The following is a 22,161-nucleotide window of genomic DNA, read 5'->3' on the forward strand; positions in this document are numbered from 1 at the left end:
TTGTAAACAAATAGTTAATATATATATAATCTCGCGATTTCTCAGTGGTATAAATTCTATGGTTCATTCGCTATGATCGAAATAGAGTTCCTTTGTCTATGCACCTGTCGTATGACTTCGGCGTCCATCCACTATGTGGATCCAACTATCCACTGAAGTATTTCCGAACCAATTCGAGATAAGTACCAATTCTTAAAAGGCGCTCCCTACCATAACCTAAGTTGGCGTCTTCTTCTACTTCGACAAAGGCCGGATCCGGATGATCTTTCAAATCTTTTACGTCAAGTTATGCTCCTATCACTGTTAAAAAAAGTACTCCCGCGTCGATGGCCATAAATGTTCAGTGTCAATAGAGTTTGGCCGTCATCACAAATCTAAAGATTTTTTTCTAATATACCTATACAAGATTTGTGCCTAAAATTTCCTATTTAATCAATGTAAACAAATCAACACAGCGTTTCTAAAGGATTGTATAAAACACCTTAGAGAATAACAATTGTAAACTCAAACTGAATTTCACAAATGTTTTCAGTCGCTATTCAAAACAGTCGTGGGCCAAGATTTATCGAATCCCTTTGTACAATCTAGTTCTGTTTGCTAACCGCAAATTAGAACGGTGATCATTCACTGTGGATGCTTAACCACTTTTGTACTGCTGACAGACAATTTCAAGAAATTGAATTATTAAAAGTCAAAAGTCAAGAATCATTTATTCATATAGGTAAAACAATGTACACTTATGAACGTCAAAAAGAAAAGAAATATACATTAAATGCTAAAAAATATAATTAATTTTACATTTACTGCCAGTTCTCAAATCAAGGGCATAGAACGGAAGAGAAGAACTGGCAGTAAACTCGTCGCCACTCTCTTTAATCGCCAAGTTTTTATTTTTCATTATTATTATGTAAATAAGCTCGCTAGCAGCTTATTGCTCGATTGCTTACTGCGCGATTTGGAGATTATGAGAAACTATCCAACCTATTTTTTTAATTAGTTCAAAGTGGGTGCACTAACACTTTCGGGAAGCCTATTCCAGTCGGCAACTAATCAATTTAATCGGTTTGGTTCAATTTCTTTATGGAATTTGAAAGAACTACTCCTCAAATATGTATTTTCACTTAGTAAAATGCTTCTCAAATTCTGAAACATAACAGTGGCCAGTGAGGATTTTATTAGTTTTAATTAGATTTCTTCTTAATCGCCTACTTCCTAAATTAGTACGGAGTGCTTTCAGACGCTTCTTATGTAATTTGCTCCTAAGTGACCATTGTGGCTTTTCTTTAAACCCTTTCAAGCATACTAATATCCTTTACGAAATAGGGATCTCAAATGCTGATCAGTTACACACAGTGGGTCAGTGGTTAAAGAACCACTGAGCCACTAGATACATGGATTTTTTATGAAATAAAAATATTAAAATAAACTTGCACAGTTGTTATATTTAAGTTATATTATTTAAATAATTGAATTCCTTATTTTAAATTAAGTCCTTACAATCTTGATTTGACAGTTGACTATAATTTTAGGCGCCATTTTTATCACAGACTATAAACTTATATTTAACAAACATATACCACAAAATTGTATGAATAATATCAAGAAATTTAATATTCGAAGATAAATTATAGCTCACGTTCGGTCTAGCTATAACTAGTGAGCAATTATTAGACTTGGGTAATTCATTTATCTGTGGCGACGCGGGATTTTGCTTTTAAGTAACGTGATAACCAAGATACGGCGATATTACATAAAATGATTAAGCTCTGGGAAGTACAAACAAATTGCTTTATTGTGAAGTCAGCGGGAACGCGAGCGGAGGAATTTAAAGCTATTTTCGTTTTATTGAAATACTTTTGATAAGCCTAAGTCGACAATAGCACGCTCAATATAAATCAAGAAAGTTGGACGAGGTAAGTTTTTAAAACACATTCATTCTTATCTCAGTCATGTCTTAGCCATTTAAGATCTTTTGAATTACTATGTGGAGATTCAGATATTTGCTAATTTGATTTGATGTGTTGTGTGCTAATACAGTGAGACGTAAGAAATTTCCCTCCTTCTGAACTCGACAAGGTCTGACAATTCGAATAATGTAGTGCTCTTTGATATGTTTACAAGTTACAACTAATGGGTGACAGTTCGAAGTTTTTGCCGGTCGCTTTCACCCTTAATTTTCATGTTGTGATTACACTATTAAGTTTATCTTCTGCGCGAATTCAAGTTAATTTTTTAAACCAACATTAAAACTTCTTACACTGAGAAGTTGCTGGCATTTTTTGTGGCGTTAAATGCAGTTATTTAATAAAGAACTCATTCCATTTATTATCTGATAATAAGTCCTTTGTTTGAGAGTATCAATACCAGGCAATTATTGAGGCAATAATTGGACTTTTACCCATACTTAAGTTAAACGGGACGAGTCCCTATAAGTATTAGAAGATACTAAGATCAAAATTGATGAAGCACTGCAGTGGAACGAATATACCTACTTACCTACTAGGTTTTCTTTTGAGATTTCAAGTAAATTTTTTTAGAACATAATATATTATAGTAATTAATAATTAAAATTCATTTATCAACAATGTGGGGAAATGGGTTTATATTACTAAGACGAGACTGCTAGATGCAGGAGGGTTATTTAGGGCTAATTACTGTATACGCTATATAGTCCCACCAATCACTGCCCTAGTCTGGATGCGGTAGAAGAAGATTGATAAACTTGAGAATAGAACAAATTACATCAGATGAGTCGCCTGCCCGTTTGTTTCATAAAAATTACTGCTCAACACGCCCTAACCATCGATCACCTGAAATTTTAGCCTTTTAGCAGTCATTCTTCATATTACCATTGTCTAGCGTAACCTGGCCTATAAAATTTTCTACTTTTATTAATTTTCCACACTAAAACCGAATAAATCGTTTCAATAACAAAACTGTAAAACCGAGCTATCGATTTTTCTATTCTCGTCACATTTATCGACATTTCGCATATTTTATTCCCATGAAGCAAACCAATTAATGAAGAATGAGTCAAGGCGACCAGTTGTATTTTCCAGATTTTGGCATATTGCCCACCCACGTACACTCCTGAATAATTGATACAATATCCACCCAAAAATCAACATTTTCCAATTTTATTAAAAAATTAATGTCAACAGAAACATTTTGGAATTTGAATTTAAATATTTCCTTCGTGAAATGTATCTTAATATAACACGTGTCACGTTATTTATTTCCGCGATGGACTCCTAAACTACCGAACCGATATCAATCAAATTTGCATACCGTGTGCAGTTTGATCTAACTTAAAAGATAGGATAGCTTACATCTCAATTTATACCCAAAATATTATTTTATTGCAAATATTTGTTTATTATTTGATACAATTTTAACAGATGGCGCTGTGTTAAAAGTACTAACGTTTCACATAAGCTATCTACTATGTTCCATAATTAAATCCATAACAATTTTAAACTTCAATCATGTTCATAGTTATCCAGTAATTTAACTAGTACGGTTTAGTAATTATTATAATGTATTGTAAAAAACGTAGAAGATTTTACGACGACGTAATCATGGTTGCATAAGGCATTGAACGACAGTTTTGCCCGTCTTAAAAAAACCAAAGAAATTATACAATTCCACGCAAAAATATTCGTATTGTAGAGGAAGATATCCAATGTAAAAAACTAGGTTTGACTTGGCCAATTTGACTGGTTCTTAATTTCGCTTCAAGTCATTCTAGCATCCTGCGCCTCTAAAATGATGCTTCGCTGCCAGGTCCAAGTTGACTTTGAATTTCTCTGGAGCTAACCAACTTCCTAGCTACAACTTCCAGCTAATCAACCCTTGGGACCCTTTTAATATGAAAAAGAAATATTATCTTATGTTTTTTACTTTTTCCTTATTATTTATACGTAATTAAGAAAATGACATTTTCTAGAGATAATTGGACATGAAATAGGTTTTATTACCTTGACTTTCACTTATTTGTTCCATTATTGGATTACTCGCAAGCGTCGTATTGAACGTAATTCATTTATGAAACAAACATGTAAGGTCCATATAGGCTTTTGTTAAGCTTCATAAAATTAAAGGGCTTTGAGAATGGTTCGTCTGTATCACGAATGTATATATATTCTAGAAAAGTAAATAGCTTCAAAAGGTGTCCAAAGTTTTCAGTTAGGTATCCTATATTAAATTTACACGATTTTATCCAATCTTTCTTTTGAATATACAGTTATAATATAGTCTTATGCTTCTGCACAATTGATTGGAACCCTTTTACAGGTAAAGCTCTCCTACTAACGCACGTATTTCTTCTATCCACCATTTTTTTTGCTGGTCCTTCTCCTTTCCCTTGGTCCTTTCCAAGGTATGCTATACTACAAAAACTTTTTTCGTATTGCGATCACTGATCTCGGTATATATAAACGACATTTTGGAAAACGAATATCCAGTTACATGGATGATATTATTGCAAAGAAATCAGCAATCATTCAACAGTAGAAGACACTACGCTGACATTCAGAACACACCTATGTTATAACATCCACTTCAGAAAAGCGCCAAATAACTCGAAAACTATCAAAAGATGAAAGTTGGATTGATTCCTACTTAGCTACTTACCTAGTACTTTTTAATCAAAAATGTGTTATTCATTATTAAAGTACACCTTTTTGGGAATTTATTTCTTAAAAATAATACCGTTCAAATGTAGAATCATTTAATCGAACAATAAAATTAATTAGGACGGCTCGGCAGGTGGACTCAGTGATGGCTGCCATTTCGTGACGGATTCCTTTCAATAGCGCCAGGGAAGTCGGCTTATTGACGTAGAATTTAGATTTAAGATAACCCCGTAAGAAAAAATCCATAGGGCTTAAATCAGGACTGCGTGGAGGCCAATGAGCCATGTCAAGAACTGTATGTCACCTCTCCAATAGATCAATTTGGCTGAGAAAATTTCACAAACTCGTAGCAGTGACGTTGCACCAACCTGCTGGAAACACGTTCTTTGGTTATAGTTAGGAAAGTTTTAGACTGAGCACATGTCTTTGTCTTTTCCGTGATGATTTCTAATAGGCAAGTAATCAACCTTCGGTACCTGTAACCTGACACAACCGTCGTTTCTTTGGCCATTTGGTCAAGCATGCCGGTTTCCTCACAAAGTTTTCCTTCACGTACGAGTGGTGTTGAGTACGCACATGCTTCAGTTCTCGTGAAATTTATGAATATTTGTAACGATAAGTGTCATTAGACATAGCTCTCTATTATTATTATTTTGTTTTATATAAAACAAATTATAGACGTAAACAGAAAAATAATAAAGGCGTTCTGACAAATTATTATTAATTGAATCAAATAACTAAATGTTGTATATTGGATGCAGAGAAAATAATTGAACTTAGAAACAAAAAAAAAAGATAAATAAATACATCCACTTATGGAATTAAGCAGACTTGCAAACTCAATTATTATACAATACAAACTGATTACATTGTTTTAAAGTTCTTTTAAAAATTCATTATATTACGCAGCTGACGGGCAATGTTTTTTATTAACATCATTATTTACTCATCAACAGCCACCTGTCGTAAATATAGCATTGTTATGGCAGGTTATTTTAAATATTCTGTGTCACGCGCCGTTAACCCTGCATGATTTAAGTGCAAATAAAAGTGTAAAAATAATTGGAGCTGTGCCAGACCGAAATGACACTGTTTAATCATCTTATCATTTGTCTGTCAACATACTGTATGTTTATAGGTTTATTCACCGCTGTGTACCAACTTGTTACGCGTGTTTAGTTTGTTTGCTGGATTAGTTTCAAAAACATCAAATTTTATTTTTTTATATTTACATTATCCATTTTGAGTTCACAAAAACATCGATTTGTATTCGACGTACGAATACAAATCGATGTTTTTGACGACGAAAACTTGTCGTTCACGTAAACACGGCCGCATAATTTCCGATCGTAATAAAGTAGAATGTAGGTAAACCCTGATCTCGTCTCTGTGGCTTTAAACAGATGTTGCTCGTTAGTTTTTAAACAGATTCTATTAGTAGCTATGTGTTTTTGTAAATCGACATGAGCTGATTGATTTATCACTAAAATATACTGGCGTATTCGTGAGTGTGACTATGGGAAGAATGTCAAATTTGAATTTAGAATCATAAACTAAAATGGTCATTGCATTTTATTTTTTCTAAAATCTAGTGCGAGTTTAGCAAAATACGAATGCAATGGAAAAGCAACAGCATCTAATATTTTATATCCAAGCCGAAGTAAACGCATTCCACTTTTGCCCGCTGTGTTAATTAAAAAAAATCAATATTAAAATATATTTCAACTGAAGCAATTGAATGTGAAGTAGAGATAACGTATTGGCATATTTTTCACTATGAATCTTCTGAATAAGTTTTATATGTGGGACAAAATAAACAATAATTTATATTCTCTATTTCGGATAGCCTGTCTTCTGTGTCGAAACTCGAAAAAGTTTTCCCCAAGATTACATCCGGTAATGCTGTGAGCTCGCTTTTATTTTATTACTATTTATAATACATATGCAGTCGAAATATATGAAATATAGAATATATATTCACGTATACAAAGCGAAATCAATCACAGACTATAATATGTTTTAGTCCTGTCAATGTTAGTTAACGTAAATGAAATGCATGATTGAAATCCCAACGAATTGTTTGTATTGATTCCCGCAATACTTCATGACATCAATTTCATAGTAGCAATTTTTTTTAATTGTTTTTATGTATTTGTTTTTAAGCCTTTATACGATTTTTATCTTTTGTTACAGTTATTTAAAAACAACGTTATGGTGTTGAAAATCTTTTAGATATAATTTTAACAGAGAAACAATTATTGATTAGCACTGACTATTTAGTCATAATAATATGAAGCCTACAAAAATATATATAGAATTTTTTTTTGCCGTCGTCATCCAATTTTTTCCAGCTACGCTTTCGAGCTCGTGAGCCCATCGCCTTATTTGGCCTGTCTTTGATTCTTTTTCCTTTTGGACCAGTGCATTCGGTTACCGTTTTTAACCATCTGTCATCTGTATGGCTACCGTACATATAAAAAGCATGTTAATAAAGTTATAAGGAAACGATCGGCCTTATCGCTAACAGGCAATGGCATCCAGGCTACCATTACCAGGCTTTTTATTGTTCACAAAAAGGGTATAAAAAATATGTGACACTAAAATAATGTAAAATTTAAATACAAATAAAATAATTATAATAATTTAAACAAAAATGTAAAAGCTAATCCAATGGTTAATGAGTCACAATTTTTATATAAAAGCTACATTACAAGGTTGACAATAATTAATAAAAAAGAGATATTTAAATAATCATCTTCATTTAAGTTGTTTTTCTGCGGATACATTTACTTTTCTGTTTGTTAGTTATAAAACACGACAATAAAGATAAAATAATGCAAACAACGATGAATGCTATACAAAAAATATTTATTTAATTGTTCGCGAAGTTTCTACTTGATACTCGCAAGATAACTTACGCCTGGAGTCATATACATGAATTTCAAATACATTTTGTACTTATTGACGCAGCTTTAAGATAATTGAAATGATAATATTACAGGAAATACGTAATAACGCTTATAAGTCAAAGGTTTTAAAAAAATATTTTTCTTTCCTATAAATACTGTGGTAATTTAAAGTACACTGAAAGCCAAAAGTTAAAACATCTATCCATAGTATGAACTCCCGTAACTCAACAATGATACCCGCTAGCTTTAACGGCAAGTAAGCGATCAACCCGAATAAATTATTGTTTTATCGGACATCGAACCCAGAATATTGGAATTTATAAATATTGGAAAAATTCAATTTGTAATTATAATTTCAATTAGATATTATAATTACAAATTGATATTATAAAGATTATTAATATATTATCTAATGCTTACTATATGCGTATACATATATCATACGGTCAGCTTAAATTTTACAAATTACATTCATTCATCAGCTCCTCTAGAATTACGATTTTTTATTACAACAATAGGTTTTAAAAATTGAAAGTAGGTTAGCGACTTTCGAATACTCCAAACTTTTTCAACATAAAACAAAACAGTTATTTTAAAAGAATACAACGCACGAAGAATTTTAACCATTACAAGACGGCACCTACTCAAGTTCCAATTTAAGTTCAATCTCTGAATCTGCTTCAGTTTGATTGACAAATCGTAAATTATTTATTTTCTCATGACATACGCAAAGCGAAATATTTCGTTGTTTATTTTAGCTTTATTTGGACAATCTATAAATCGTATACAAGCAAAACGATTATAAAAGTAGCGCATTTTTCTCGTTGGTTCAATGACACCTTAATATTTTCATTTCCAAGCCCTTCGCAAGATTTTATAATCAAATTATGCTATGAATAGCTAAAACCTTTGATATTCACGATGCCTTGTTTCGTACGGTATTAACTCAGAATCCTGTCACCTTCTGTGTGCGATCTTATGCCGACTTGAAATCACATAAGCCTTTGATTCTAACATGACTTGAATGTACTTAAAACCTAACAGAAATGTATTATACCAATTAGCAAAATATTGTTAAGCACAAAACTCGAAGCGTCTGTAGCAATAGGAGTATTTATTAATGTATTCCTTGATCTCTGGGAAAGGATTTTATGGAGAGAAAATTGGAAAAGTTACTCAGTTGTTTTTATTTCGGAAAAGTGGAACATTCTCTATGGGGTAGCATTGCAAAATGTTACGTATTTCGCATGATAACTCAACGAGTTCCTTATTACTGAAAGTAACTTTTATTCACCCGCCGGAGTACAAGCTATTCAACTGAATACCGAAACTAAATAAATGAAAACTTTTTATACCGAATCACTTCAATACTTTTCATTTGAAGTTTATTCAGCAAGTGAACGCGCGTATACTGGGTCAGAGGGAAGCGATTTTATATTTTTAAATTAATTAAACAGTATATATTATGTACGTCTCCGACGCTACTAACATTGTTACATAATGTTTAAGAACAAGTAAGTTTTCTTAAGTTATGTAAAAAGATATTAATATATTCACAAAATTTATGTGAAAAAAATGATATAAAAAATATCTAAGATACACAACATCGTTGCTGTGTACTCACTCTCCGAACATAAAAAGATATATACGATCTATATCTTTTATGCAGATAATGTAAACTGTTGAATTTATTTAAAAAATAAAAAATCGCTTCCCTCTGACCCAGTAAGGGTACGCGGGTATACATGTTTTGATATTATCCTATTGGCTTAGTACCCACTTGTAAGGATAGTGTTAATATTTTGTGAATAAATAAATAAATCTTCCTTATATTAAACTTAAGAAAACTGGGTTCTTAAAAATTGTAACCGTCATTGTATCATATTATGTGTTTTTATTTAAACTAATAATATTAATAGCCTTTATTCAGATACATTTTACATTATATATTTTATATACATTTATCAAATTTCCATTTTAATCCAATTCTGGTGCATCTGTGTGCCCTTTTTTGGCAAAGGCCTTCTCCAAATCCCGCCGTTCCTCTCTGCACTGTGCCACTCTCTGCTATGTACCACCTGCTGTTTCTTTAATGTCAATCCACCTTCTGAATTGTCTCCCTCTTCTGCGTTTGCTGTACCTTGGGCACCAGTTAAGCAATAATTTAATAAATAATTTAATAATTAAACTATAATAGATCAAATAGTTAAATAGTTATACTTCTAATGAACACTGTTCAGATGTTTGACGGCCGCGAATTTATGTCTCCGTTAGTACTTTCTATAGGTTTTTTTTTAGAACAGGGGGCAAACGGGCAGGAGGTCTTTATAACATGAGCTTACGAAAGTGATCTAAAAAAAATCTTAATAATTTTTCTTTAAATTATAATTTTGCTTTTAATGACTAGCAAGTGAGTGCCTAAAAATTTCCGTCGTTTTTTAAAGACCAATTCCAAACCAATTCAACTTTGAAATCCTATGTAGAAAAGAGCGTACCAATTCTTAAAAGGCTGGCAACTCACTCGCAAGCCCTCCGGCATTCAGTGTCTATGGGCGGCGGTATCACTTAACATACCAACTAACTACTACCAAAATATTTTCACGATTCACGGCTGTGGGTACCTTACTTACTTAGAAACCTTACGTACTTGCTGCACTACGATGTATGCAAAAAATTGTTACGCCATGACTATTATTTAATCACCTTCCCAAGTTATAGATCACTGACCCGTAATGTTTTCAAGGGGAAGGCGATTAAATTTTAAAGGCAAGGTGCTTTTATAGCGTAGGCGAGTATCTAGATCAAAAGTTTTATATCAATCCTAAATAACTAAACTTACCTATATTATTATTACAATATGTTAATGTTTGTATTGTATAACATTATATAATTAATATGATTTTGCATGCCATGATTTGTATCTAATTATAACACTATCTTAGACCTTAAACGATTTTCTTTATTTCATTTTCATGTTTTCCTTCACCATATGAGCAAGCGTCATTTGCACACATAGACAGAAATATGGTCTACACAAACACACAGGGTTGGCGCACGCCGTTAGAGCAATACGATAATGATTCCAAAAATTAACACTTCACATTGAAGGTTATTTAAATTTTCGGCAACCCTGTGTTTGAATTAATGTAAATAAATAATAAAGCAACTATTCGATGTTTTGTATAACTTTAGTGTTAAGTAACCAAACTGTCTAATTCAGGTTTGGCTTTCTATAGAGAAGAATTAAGAAAAGTCTGTGTATAATATATAGCCTTGGTACATTGCGTCATATAAATAGATAATAGTATATTTTATCAACTGATAAGTGGCGAGTAGAATATAGATTATTTTTATAGTTAAGAGCTGAGCTTTGTCATATATATGTAAAACATTACTAGAAGCGTTATATATAGTATGAAAACAGTATATGTTAACTTATTTATTGTATAAAGTACAAACGAATAAAGATACCAATACAATAATTGTTTAACGTATCAAACTGATTGAGTCTTTTATCTATACTAATATTATAAAGACGAAAGGTTTGATTTTTTGTTTGTTTGTTTGTATGAATTGAATAGGCTCCGAAACTACTTGGCAGATTTGAAAAATTCTTTCACTGTTGGAAAGCTACATCATTCCTGAGTGACATAGGCTATATTTCATTTTCAAAAAAATAGGCATCCTTACTAAAATTACGATAACATTAACATTTGTTTATTATTTGATACAATTCTAACAGATGGCGCTGAGTTAAAGGTAGTAGTTTTATAAATTACTAGCTGACCTGGCAAGACGACGTTTGCCAGGTCAGCTAGTATTTAAATAAATTTTATTATTTTTGGTCATGGTATAGGCTCTGATGAGCCTATAACTAAACGATTGATTAAATAATAAAAGATTACGTAATAATGTATGTCGATAGGTTGCGGCAGCTGCCTTTTAACTATTCCCTAGACTCGTTTGCCGATCGTTTTCTTTATCATATAAAAAATACAAAATCAAATATTGAAGCCTCTATAGAACTTGTGTTGCCGTAAATTTGACTCATATGTCATTTGAATTCTTAATACCTTTGAAGTCTACTTAATCCTCCATATAATTTATTTCGTAAAACGAATATATTAGGATCTCAAGTATTTAATTATAATGTACTCAGTTTTCAAATGAAAATGCTATGTTCTATATTTAAAAACATATACCATACATATATATATTAAGATTTGAAACGTTTGCTATGTAATCGTTAGTACATTTTATTTAATGCCGTGCAAATAATTCGTTATTTCTTTAGTATATTATAATTTGTTTTACTAATTAAACATTGTAAAAATATAAAACCGAGACTTTACGATCTGTTATTACATTATTAAATCTAATCTCGTAGAATTTTACAATGACATTTTCGTAAATTTAAATCTTAAATTTACACCAAGTTTACGAGCAAAACGTCACAAAATTTGTCATTTCGTTAAATGGTTTACACCGAGTCCTGAGAACGTAATTTATGACTCATTACAGAAATAAATTTCAATAATATTATGTTATAAATAAACATTACCATCTGGTCCAATGACCTACTTATTTATAATCAGTAATTCGAATTTCGAAGATGCTCATGAACACGTAACTAATAATACACTTAAGAAGATATTAAACAGTTCTATTCTCACATCATATGGTAATAAAAAGGGAAATGAAACTATAATCAATTAATCAATCTGATGAAATCCGTCCAAATTGAGCTTGGTGGCTTACATGTGTGTGTGACTTGTATAAAGCCGTGTCATACAGACGATCATTAAAACTTCGTCTCTTCGGAGTAGGAAATAAATAATGTTTTACGTATATATATAGTTCACTTTTTTATATGAATGAAGTACTTAAAACTTCTTTATAAAGTAAAGGTATGATACCAAAGATAAGTTGTATAGAACAAAGTTGGTAGTACAAAGGTATAGTCAGACTTGTGTCGTCGAACGGTTCTTCAAAACAAGGCAGAAACAGAACAGAACAAACAGCTGCTAACTGAAGTATTTCCAAACCAATTCGACTTAAGGTCCTTCAAGAAAACAGCGTACCTATTCTTAAAAGGCCGGCAACGCACTCGCGAGCCCTCTGTCATCGAGTGTCATTGGGCGGCGGTATCACTTAACATCAGGTGAGCCCCCTGCCCGATTGCCCCCTGTTCTATAAAAAAAAGATAAAAATGAAAGTGGCAATTAACTTAAGAAACTGATATTAGTAAGTAATATTATCGGCCTTACTCCATCCGCTTTCCTTCATATTGAATAGCCAAAACAACTACCGGAAACTAATAAATAGTTCATATAAAAAAGTCCAATATCTGGTATGCAAAATGGAATTTGATGCGAGATTCTTTCGTTTATTATTTTCTCTGAAATAAAGCTCTCCTAAGGTTAACGGAGAAAAATATTTGTGTAAGTATTACTTTTAATATTTCAGTTTCTGCAACTTATTAAATAAGTTGGACGGTTATTGCATTTGTGTTCCTCTTAAAGATCAATAAGAAGTTTCAGAGAATATTCAATGTTTTTTCAAATAAAAGGAGGCAAACGGGCAGGAGGTGGTATCACTTTACCTGATTTTAAGTGATACCGCCGCCCTATACACTAGTGTCTATACACTCACATTGCCAGAAGGCTCGCAAGTGCGTTGCCGGCCTTTCAAGATTTGGTAAGCTCTTTTCTTATTTTTTATTACATTTTGTACGGTAGCATGGTTCCGCATACAAGCAAGCAACATTTGTCAAAAATATCGTAAAAAGTGAAACAGTAGCAAAAAGGAAGACAAAACTAAATTTATAGATGCTTACAGAACATACTAAGTGGAGATGAACGCAAAATATGAGAAGATAGAAGAAACTGTCGCGCTCTTTATTTCTGTAAGTCGTAAGAAAAAAGTATTCAAGAAACAAATCGAAAGAAAGGCAGGTAGACAAGAAGGGAGGAAAATCCAAAAACATAGCGTGTCTTTTACTTTATTTCAATTTTATTTATTGAGAAAAATTTACAGCTTATAACAACATACTAAATATAAAGTTCTTTTAACGCCATTATACAAATCTTTACATATAATTAAGTACTACATAATTAAAATGATTGGTAACAATACCATAATTTTAATCCAACTATAGATAGTTAGATATATAAATCTATCAAAGAAAGTAATAAACAAACTAAAAATTTGCTAAGGAATACTTATCGAACTTATACACCTATTAAAACTTATGATACACTTTTCATTCCGCTGTCAGAGCTCTCTTGCTGACATCACAGTTAAGGCAAACTGGTAAATATCAAAAGTTAAATTGTTAAACTTACCAGCCCCTCTAACCATAAAGCTGTTGCCTCTATAATTGCTATTGACTGTAGGTGTATAAAATAGATATATTTTTTAATATCGACACACCTTTTTGTAACTCAGGACAGTCAATTTTACCTGTAGATAAATTCACGCCTAACTGAGAGAAGAAGAATTCGGTAATTCTTGCATCTTGAGTAGTCAGGTAGGCTTCAGTAAGCTTTATACAGGAGACGTTTGACGACATATATTTGGTTACTTGTGAAGCATACTCTACTTTAGATCTAAGATAGGCATTGAGGAGAAGTCTTTGTCGAAGGAGATGCTGTTAATAAAAAAAAATAGTTTGCCGAATATTATTATACCTACGCTCTTTATTGAATAACTACGAGTGTAAATTCAGAATAATTAGGGGCAATAGTTATGGGTCGTTCTCGTGAACGGTTCAAATCCGAATGGTACCGATTATAACTGAGATCTAAATAACGGAGAATTTGTCCCACAAATGGCATCCCACCGCAGGACGAACACCCAAAAATTAGCCTAATCGGATCATTTTGCTGTGCCATTTAGTTTATAGATTAAACTCTAATTAACTAAGATGGAATTGTTGTAAGTAAAGGCCAGGCAATATAATAATAAAAACTTTATTCATGACAGGTTATGACGAAAAAAATATATTGCTATACACTAGGAAGTTCTTATGTTGTCGGTTACTGCTAACGAGATAAGAATGGGTCAGTGGTACCTGAAATTTTCTCGCGTAAGGTTTATTTTCACGTGTAATAAGAGTTTTAAATTTGCCGCCGATTCATTAGGTAGGTACATTAGGTTGCCAAAGTTCTAAAATTGAAATTCAAAAAGTTTTCATTAGCAATGGCCTTCTAAATATTTTCAGTTTTACCCACGTACATATTGTTTAAAACTGTTTTTTTTTAAAGGTGGGTTTAATGATATATTCAAACACAAGTCTTATAAGACATTAAATATGTGTGATTGTTTGAGTGTGTGAAAGGGTGTGTGAACTTAAAGTGTAGCTAAGAGTTATATTAGGGTAGGATGGATGTTCACTGGCGTGAGCGAAAAACGTAATAAGGAACCTCGCCTTTCCTGGTGCTTTACTCTAATCTAAAATGGATTTGGCTCGCGGGTGAATTTTAATTTTAACTAACGTGATCGGATCATTCAGATCCGTTAATATCATCATTGATGTTTTTCGCACCAACCGGTTTTGATGGTGTTTTAGCCAGTAGTCAGATAACACCGGTTGATATAACATGATTAATACGTGACACACTTTAATGAGCACCGCATTTTTCCAATACTCATATCGGAGTTATTTCTCTTGAACAACAAAAGCATGTGCCATTTCCCTCAGATTGAAATGCATTTTTATAGTTGTGCACCCAACCGGCAGGCACATCTCATTGCGAACACATAACGCGCCTTACAAAAGGGGAGAGACCTCGGAAAGCCATTAATTCATATTTATAACCCGCGCATTTATGAAACATAAAAAGTTTACGAGAAGGTAGAAAGGCTGCAGGCATCTAACGCCCAGTTTATGGGTCACCTTAAATAGAGCTTAATTATACAAGTAGATTTATAGCGACTGCTAATGAAAATCCCGATGCTAAACCGACAGCATTAATTGAAAATTTGTAGCTTAAAGTGTAATTTCGCTTTTTGAAATTTAATATTTAATTTATGTTTATAGGATTAGATTTATATCTCATTAGAGGGTAATGAATTCAAAATGTTTGAAACCACAAATCTAACAAAATACCTTGGAATCTTTAGATTACCTCTCATTCATAATTTGAATACTCCTGCACCGTTACTTAAGTACTGTTTGTACTTATTTTATTACCTTTGGAGTACTCTTGGGCCGTAGGGCTCAAATGCACAAGTGCTAAATAAAAATTGGAGATTGCGCCAGGTAGATAGTACCGGTGACACCAGAGCTGGTCCTTTCCTTGTTCAACCAATAAGGATCGGAATACAGCGAGGCAAAAGTCGCTGCCAAACAAATTGAATTTGTCTTTTTCTATTTATTAATTTTTTTCTTTTTACCTCGTAATTAGTTCTGCTTATATATATTTATTTTTATAGGTTAACCTTTTTATTGGCTTTTAAATTTTTGTCTATAATTATTTTACTTTATTATTATTGCTATTTTTTCTTTGATTTTGTTTTATTATATTCAATTAGTTATAGTAACGCTTGTTTTTAAGGTTTTAGTTTTTTTTGTTTCTTTTGTTAATTGTTTTTTATTTTTTGTACTTCTACCTTCTGATGGTGTTTCTTTAACGTTGTTTCTCATTAGGGTTGCCTGTAAGAAATCGCTTGTAAGCGATAAGGCCGCCCTTTTCCTTATATCTTTTGTAACTGTTTATTTTTTTTTTATTTTTGTTATGTGTGTTTTTGTATAAGGCAATAAAGGATAAATAAATAAATAATTTTTAATTAATATTACTATTTCTACTATCCGGTATTTCCGGTATGTTGAAAAAAGACACATGTATGCTTTTGATAATACAATTTAATTCAACTGCTGTAATCAGATTATTTTAAGAATATTTTATGCTTTTGTCTTCTTAACAATAGCATTTACGACATGCTCGAACGTCGAGAACTCAGGACTTTACATACAATTATCGCATAATAAAGCTTAATGCACATATAGCCATCTATTGTTGGAAAGAACTGAGGGGTATGAGAAGAGAGCGCCCTAAAAAAGGTGGATTGAATATAGAAGCATTAGCAGGAAGCGAATGGAGAAAGAAAGCCATGGATAGATATACATATTTGGAAATAGCTGGAGCCTTTACCGGCGTTGAAGATATTGGTACTGAGTTAAGTTAGGAAATTGTTAGAAGTCAGATGTATATAACATATCTAAATAAACAGGCTTTATTATTACTACCATTATAGTCTATTGTTTTATACTGAAAGTATTACTCCTAAACTTTTAGTATAATCTACACAACTATGTGAAACATTTGTCAACATATGGAAAAATTCTGAGTACGTCTGATAAACCTAAGGTATTTGAAATCTGCGAATTGTAGCCAAACTCAATAAATCAGATCAAACGTGTATCCAGTAAAGTTGAGAAGATTATGTGTTCTTGAATTGAGACAAGCCGGCTGTTGCGAAAAGTCAAGGAAAAATAAACGATATCATCATTTGTTTGGACGTAAGCAGAATTTTGAGGCTTACACCATTCATCTTAGCCAAATCCTTTTATATATATGTAATTTATTTAATAATTGGACAAGAAATTTATATGGCATGGAAGCACGGTACATTATGATTCTATGCTCTTTTTGAGCATATACAATTATCAATGAGGTAACGCTGTGAGCGTTCTAAAACCACACAGAGTTCTTACAAGTTAAAGGTTGCGCATAGTATGATAAATTTTCTTCGCAGACTAAATCTACAGAAGCAAACGATAGCAATCAACAGATCTTTGATATTTTTTAAATGTTTATAATATTATGTTTAATTAGAAAAGAAACTGCTTCAAGCCCTAAGTACCATTTACATCCTTTGTCTTCATTTAATTACTCTTATTTCTACAACTTGTGTTATTGTGATGTATACAAAGTGTTATTATTATTATAGTTTCCAAAATACGGTTAACTTTGTTTTAGACAGCATACATCAATTCCAAACTTCCCAACAGTTTCAAATAACCTCTCCGACATAAGCTCTCTTGTTTACTGAAACACAGATGTATTAAAACTAATATATTTATTAAAGACTATAAAATCACAAAGAATAGACTTACAAAGTAACGGAAGGAAACGTGGCCGATACTTTTGTAAGCATCCGGTCTTTTATGTTATTATTCCTAATTCAAACCTTCGCGTTAGACATAAATCTTAAGTAAATAATTGTGAAAAGGTATTTTTAAAATCACTTCAGTTTTTTAATTAGTTGATAGAAAGCCTACTCCAACTTGAGGTTATTGGAAATCATTCTTTAATCTCGTAAGAATTTGTATGCTCTTTTCTTGAAGGACCCTAAGTAGAATTGGTTGGGAAATACTTCAGGGGGCAGCTGGTTCCACATATAATGGTGCGAGGTCAAATTACCTTAAGAAACGCTAAGTAGCGGAATGACGGACATCGAGGTGATATGGATGGCATTTTGACATCTAAAAACTTTGTGAAAAAATGTGCACCGGAGTCTACTTTAGGTGGCAGCGGGTTCTGCATAGTGGTGGTGTGCGGTAGAAACTGCTTTAATCAACACTCAGTTGTCACGGACGCCGAGGTAGAACAACGGACGTCGGAAGGTGAAATTTCGTATTTTGCCTTTAAGTCCGATGATGACTTTATGGAAACAAGCGTCAATATTTATAAATTTAAAAGTAACGTTATCGAACAGTAGCGACTCGTAATAATAAGATTATATAATAAAATAAAATAAACATGTCCCTGATGCTCAGTCCCTAATAATGTCTTTAACTGCTGCCAATTGTTCCAGGTGGAGGGGCAGCGCTCGCGCCGGTAAGGGGTGATGCCGGTGCGAAAGGGGCTTCTCGCGCCCCAAAACACCTTCCTCGATACCATCGCCACACGTTTCGATGGAACGCGTAAGTAACATTTATCTATTTTACTAAATTGCCTGTTACTACAAAGATACTAGGACACTACACGTAAATATTTTTATTACACAATTTTGTACGATTTGCTCTAGTGTTTTTACAATTTATTAAATCTCATTTCAGATTAATATTTGCAATAAGTATCTTGTTAACTTTTATGCACTTACATTAAACATTTGCGCCTTTATTGAGCTCTAGTATGTTATGGTAGGATGGCTAGCATCCGACATGTAGCAGGAATCTGGCCTAAGCCTAGGATAACTAAATAAATCGAACGGCCCTTCTGAGGTCGCCAATTTATTAGCATTTTTACTAAAGATGTTATCAGCTAAAATAAACCAACACAAACTCCTATAATTTTTTCTGGTTATGCTTATTTTAATAACAAAGTTTCGATATGCTGCGATTCCGATGCAGTACTTGAAAATAATTGGTTGGAATCGTTAAACTCGAGCTTATGAGTACTATTCAAAATGTATACAAAAGAAATCCCTTGATTACTGATAACCAGAGCTTTTGAAAGTTTATGAAAAATATACATCCTTCATTGAGGTCTCAAGTGTCAGACCCTTGAAAATATTTATTCAGGGCACCTACATGAATAATGGCATAGAAAGGGTAGAAAATGTGCTTAGTATCCCTTTATAATTCATAATTCATTTTCATTGTAAACCTCGAGTTATATAAAGCCTTTGACTTCCACTTTAACACTGCGTGAAGTAACAATAAAAGATTGTTATATAAGGACTAAGTATTTGAAGAATTCAAAATGATGAAGGAAAAATAAAAAAATTATAATATAATATATAGGATAAAAATTAAAAAAAAATTAATAAAAATTCAAGAGTCTAGAGTTGATTAACAGATTTTTTTTATGGAATTACGCTGTTGACCTGAAGAACCTTAACAACTTATCACGTCCTCATAAGAGCATACGATCCTGGGTTCATTTGGGGAGAATAATTCACTAAGAATAATTTAGTTAAACGAAACTTTAAACTGTCAACCTATTATTTAATATAAGTTTGATTAAAGACAACACTTCCCAGTGTATTATTGGTATATCTATCGAGATTTTATTAAACTACACTTAAACTAAATCATTGCGTGACTTACAAACCCAAGTTAAGATTTCAGAAAATACCAAAGACAAATTAGTAAATTGTCTTTGATTATACAGTCCGCTGCCATGTATTCTGTATTATGGGACATGTAGGGGGGTCCATACAAGCTTAACGTAAATAAAATTGCATCCTCTAACAAATATTCAGTTTGGCCCTCAAATTGTGTATATTCAGTCCATTGAAATGTTAATGGACTAAATATATAAAATTCTTGTGTCACAATATTCGTTTCAACACTCCTCCGAAACGGCTCGACCGAAATTTTTTATGCATATTCAGTAAGTAGAAATCGGCTACTATCAATCTTTTTCACACACACACATTCCGCGTTAGGCTGAACTAGTCAAGGCTTGGCTGGGTAAAATTGCAAGGTCAAATATTGGTCCCAAAAAGGACACAAAATCTCTTTAACATAGCTAGTATTGATGTAAGGAACATGAACCAAAGCACATCGTTGGCAAGGTCTCATAAATAAATAAACAATTATAATTGTAATCCATTCATAAATGTTTTAACACGTAGTTTTAATACTAAACGTATTTTCTTATTATATATAAGTGCTATACATTAGCAAATTTAGATTGAAGCGATACTAACGATCAATAAAACAAAGTGTATTTTAAATTGTATACGCAACATTTAATTGAAGTAATCGAATTGCACATTATGAGAACCATTGGCGCCAGTTTCAATTAACTGAGCGTTATTTTGATACATTCGAAATCGGCGCATTGACCGTTCAGTAATATTAGCCAGGATCCGCGAATGTTCTCCATATGTGCAATAAAGTTATTTCTAGTAAAATTGGGTCTAGCGTTTGTGTTGTCTTCTAAGAGCGAATAGTATATGTGGAGAGCCAGTCATCAATAGTTTTAGTTTGAACTTCGAAGGGAAAAATCTGTGGTTTCTATAGACAAATGATATGATTACTTTTATAGATAATCCCTCCTTTGAGTTTGTCTATTAATCACGGGAGGTTCAAGGGGAACCTGGGGTTCGGCAAGATTCTCTGCGCTTGAAGAAACCGACGGTTATGTTCAACAAAGTATAGCGACCAACAACTGACTTGCAAGATGCTTATTCAGTTGTTAGTGTTGAAAATAGTCTTGCTAATCCGTCGCTGGAGGACAATGTACAATAAATATGTTCAAGTACTAATACAATACATATGTGTTTTTCGCATGAATGCTTCATTCCTTTAATATAATTTTTATACCAGGTAAAAACTTAAAAATTAGGTTATACTTTATACCGGTACATAAAAATAATGTTTAGTAAGTTAGTAATAAATATTGTAAAGTAACGACACTTCGTTACTTTACAATATAAAATTTACCACTGTAATAAATAAATAATAAATCAATATTTATTGGCATAGTTTACGAGGTATAAAAAAACCACATGTTTTGGTTTAGTATAGTTTATCAGAAAGTAACACAAACTTCCAAGCGCATGCTTTTTACCACGGCATCATCAGATACACTAAAGTGGATTAGCTTTTTCCAAATTTACGTTCAATTTATAAAGATAATAAAGTAAAAACAAAATTTAATTTACAAAACTTCGGTGAAAGCAGGAATAAACCTAATACTGAATCAATTTGCTGCGTAAACATTGATATTATATTTCGGCCACGAAGTTATAAGTGTCAAAATTGTGTGTTTTAACAGGTGTGTAAGTTTATTTAAGACATTCATATTTAAACAAAAGTTGCTTTGAAATTTTTATTTTATTTATCTAACCTCTTTACTATATGTTACTATAGTGATACTTACTTGAGTGTCATAGAGACCTATTGAGTTCCTGAGCTTACATAATAGGAAATATATGTTACATGATTTAATTCAAAAATGTAAAAAAAACATTAGACAAACTCGAGCGCGTCAGACTTGCATCTCTGTGCGACGTATTTTTAATTAGGTACGTATGTTAATCAGATTGTTTGCATGATGCGGAGTCTGCAAGGATTGAAAACGAAAAAATAATGGATCTTAAGTGATCCTAAAAACTTGTGTCATCTACATTATTAGAATGCGCCAACAAAAATAGCCATTTTGATAAAATATAGATATTAATAAATAAACTTCGTACCTAAGTACTTGGACACCTGTCGGGAACTTTCGAATGGGTTTTGAAAAGGGTAATGAAGCATAGACAAGATCTAGACGTCTAGCGTCTGCATCTATACTCTAATAATTTGTAACAAGTCTAGTCTTGATCTACGAAGACGTACCCTGTTATCTACAATCGCTTTTGTATACAGGCGGTACAGTATACGTTTATATTGACCGATTTTGTTTACCTTTTCCTTTAGTGTTATTTTACGGAAAGAAGTGAAAATTAAGTTTCACGCAACACTACTGTTTAAACTTCACTCATAGTCAGATAGGGTAACGAAAAAATACATATATAATGCAATCTCTGAAAAAGTTAAATCTTTCATCAAAGCTTACTTGTGCAATTCTTAAAAGGCCGGCAACGCACTCGCGAGCCCTCTGGCATTGAGGGTGTCCATGGGCGGCGGTATCACTTAACATCAGGTGAGCCTCCTG

General features: G+C 32.4%; 1 protein-coding gene across 6 annotated transcripts in view; it reads left to right on the top strand.

The window, feature by feature from the left end:
* LOC110994621 (potassium voltage-gated channel subfamily H member 8) overlaps positions 1-22,161 on the top strand; it is a 68,793-nt gene that overhangs the window by 5,212 nt on the left and 41,420 nt on the right. For all 6 annotated transcript variants that reach the window (XM_022261388.2, XM_022261389.2, XM_022261391.2 and 3 more), the window contains exon 2: positions 18,365-18,473. In XM_022261388.2, coding sequence (XP_022117080.1) covers positions 18,398-18,473 — 76 coding nt within the window. In that variant the 5' untranslated portion in view covers positions 18,365-18,397. The remainder of the gene's footprint in view (positions 1-18,364; positions 18,474-22,161) is intronic.

Source organism: Pieris rapae, chromosome 7, assembly GCF_905147795.1.
Source record: "Pieris rapae chromosome 7, ilPieRapa1.1, whole genome shotgun sequence".
Taxonomy (NCBI): Eukaryota; Metazoa; Arthropoda; class Insecta; order Lepidoptera; family Pieridae; genus Pieris; species Pieris rapae.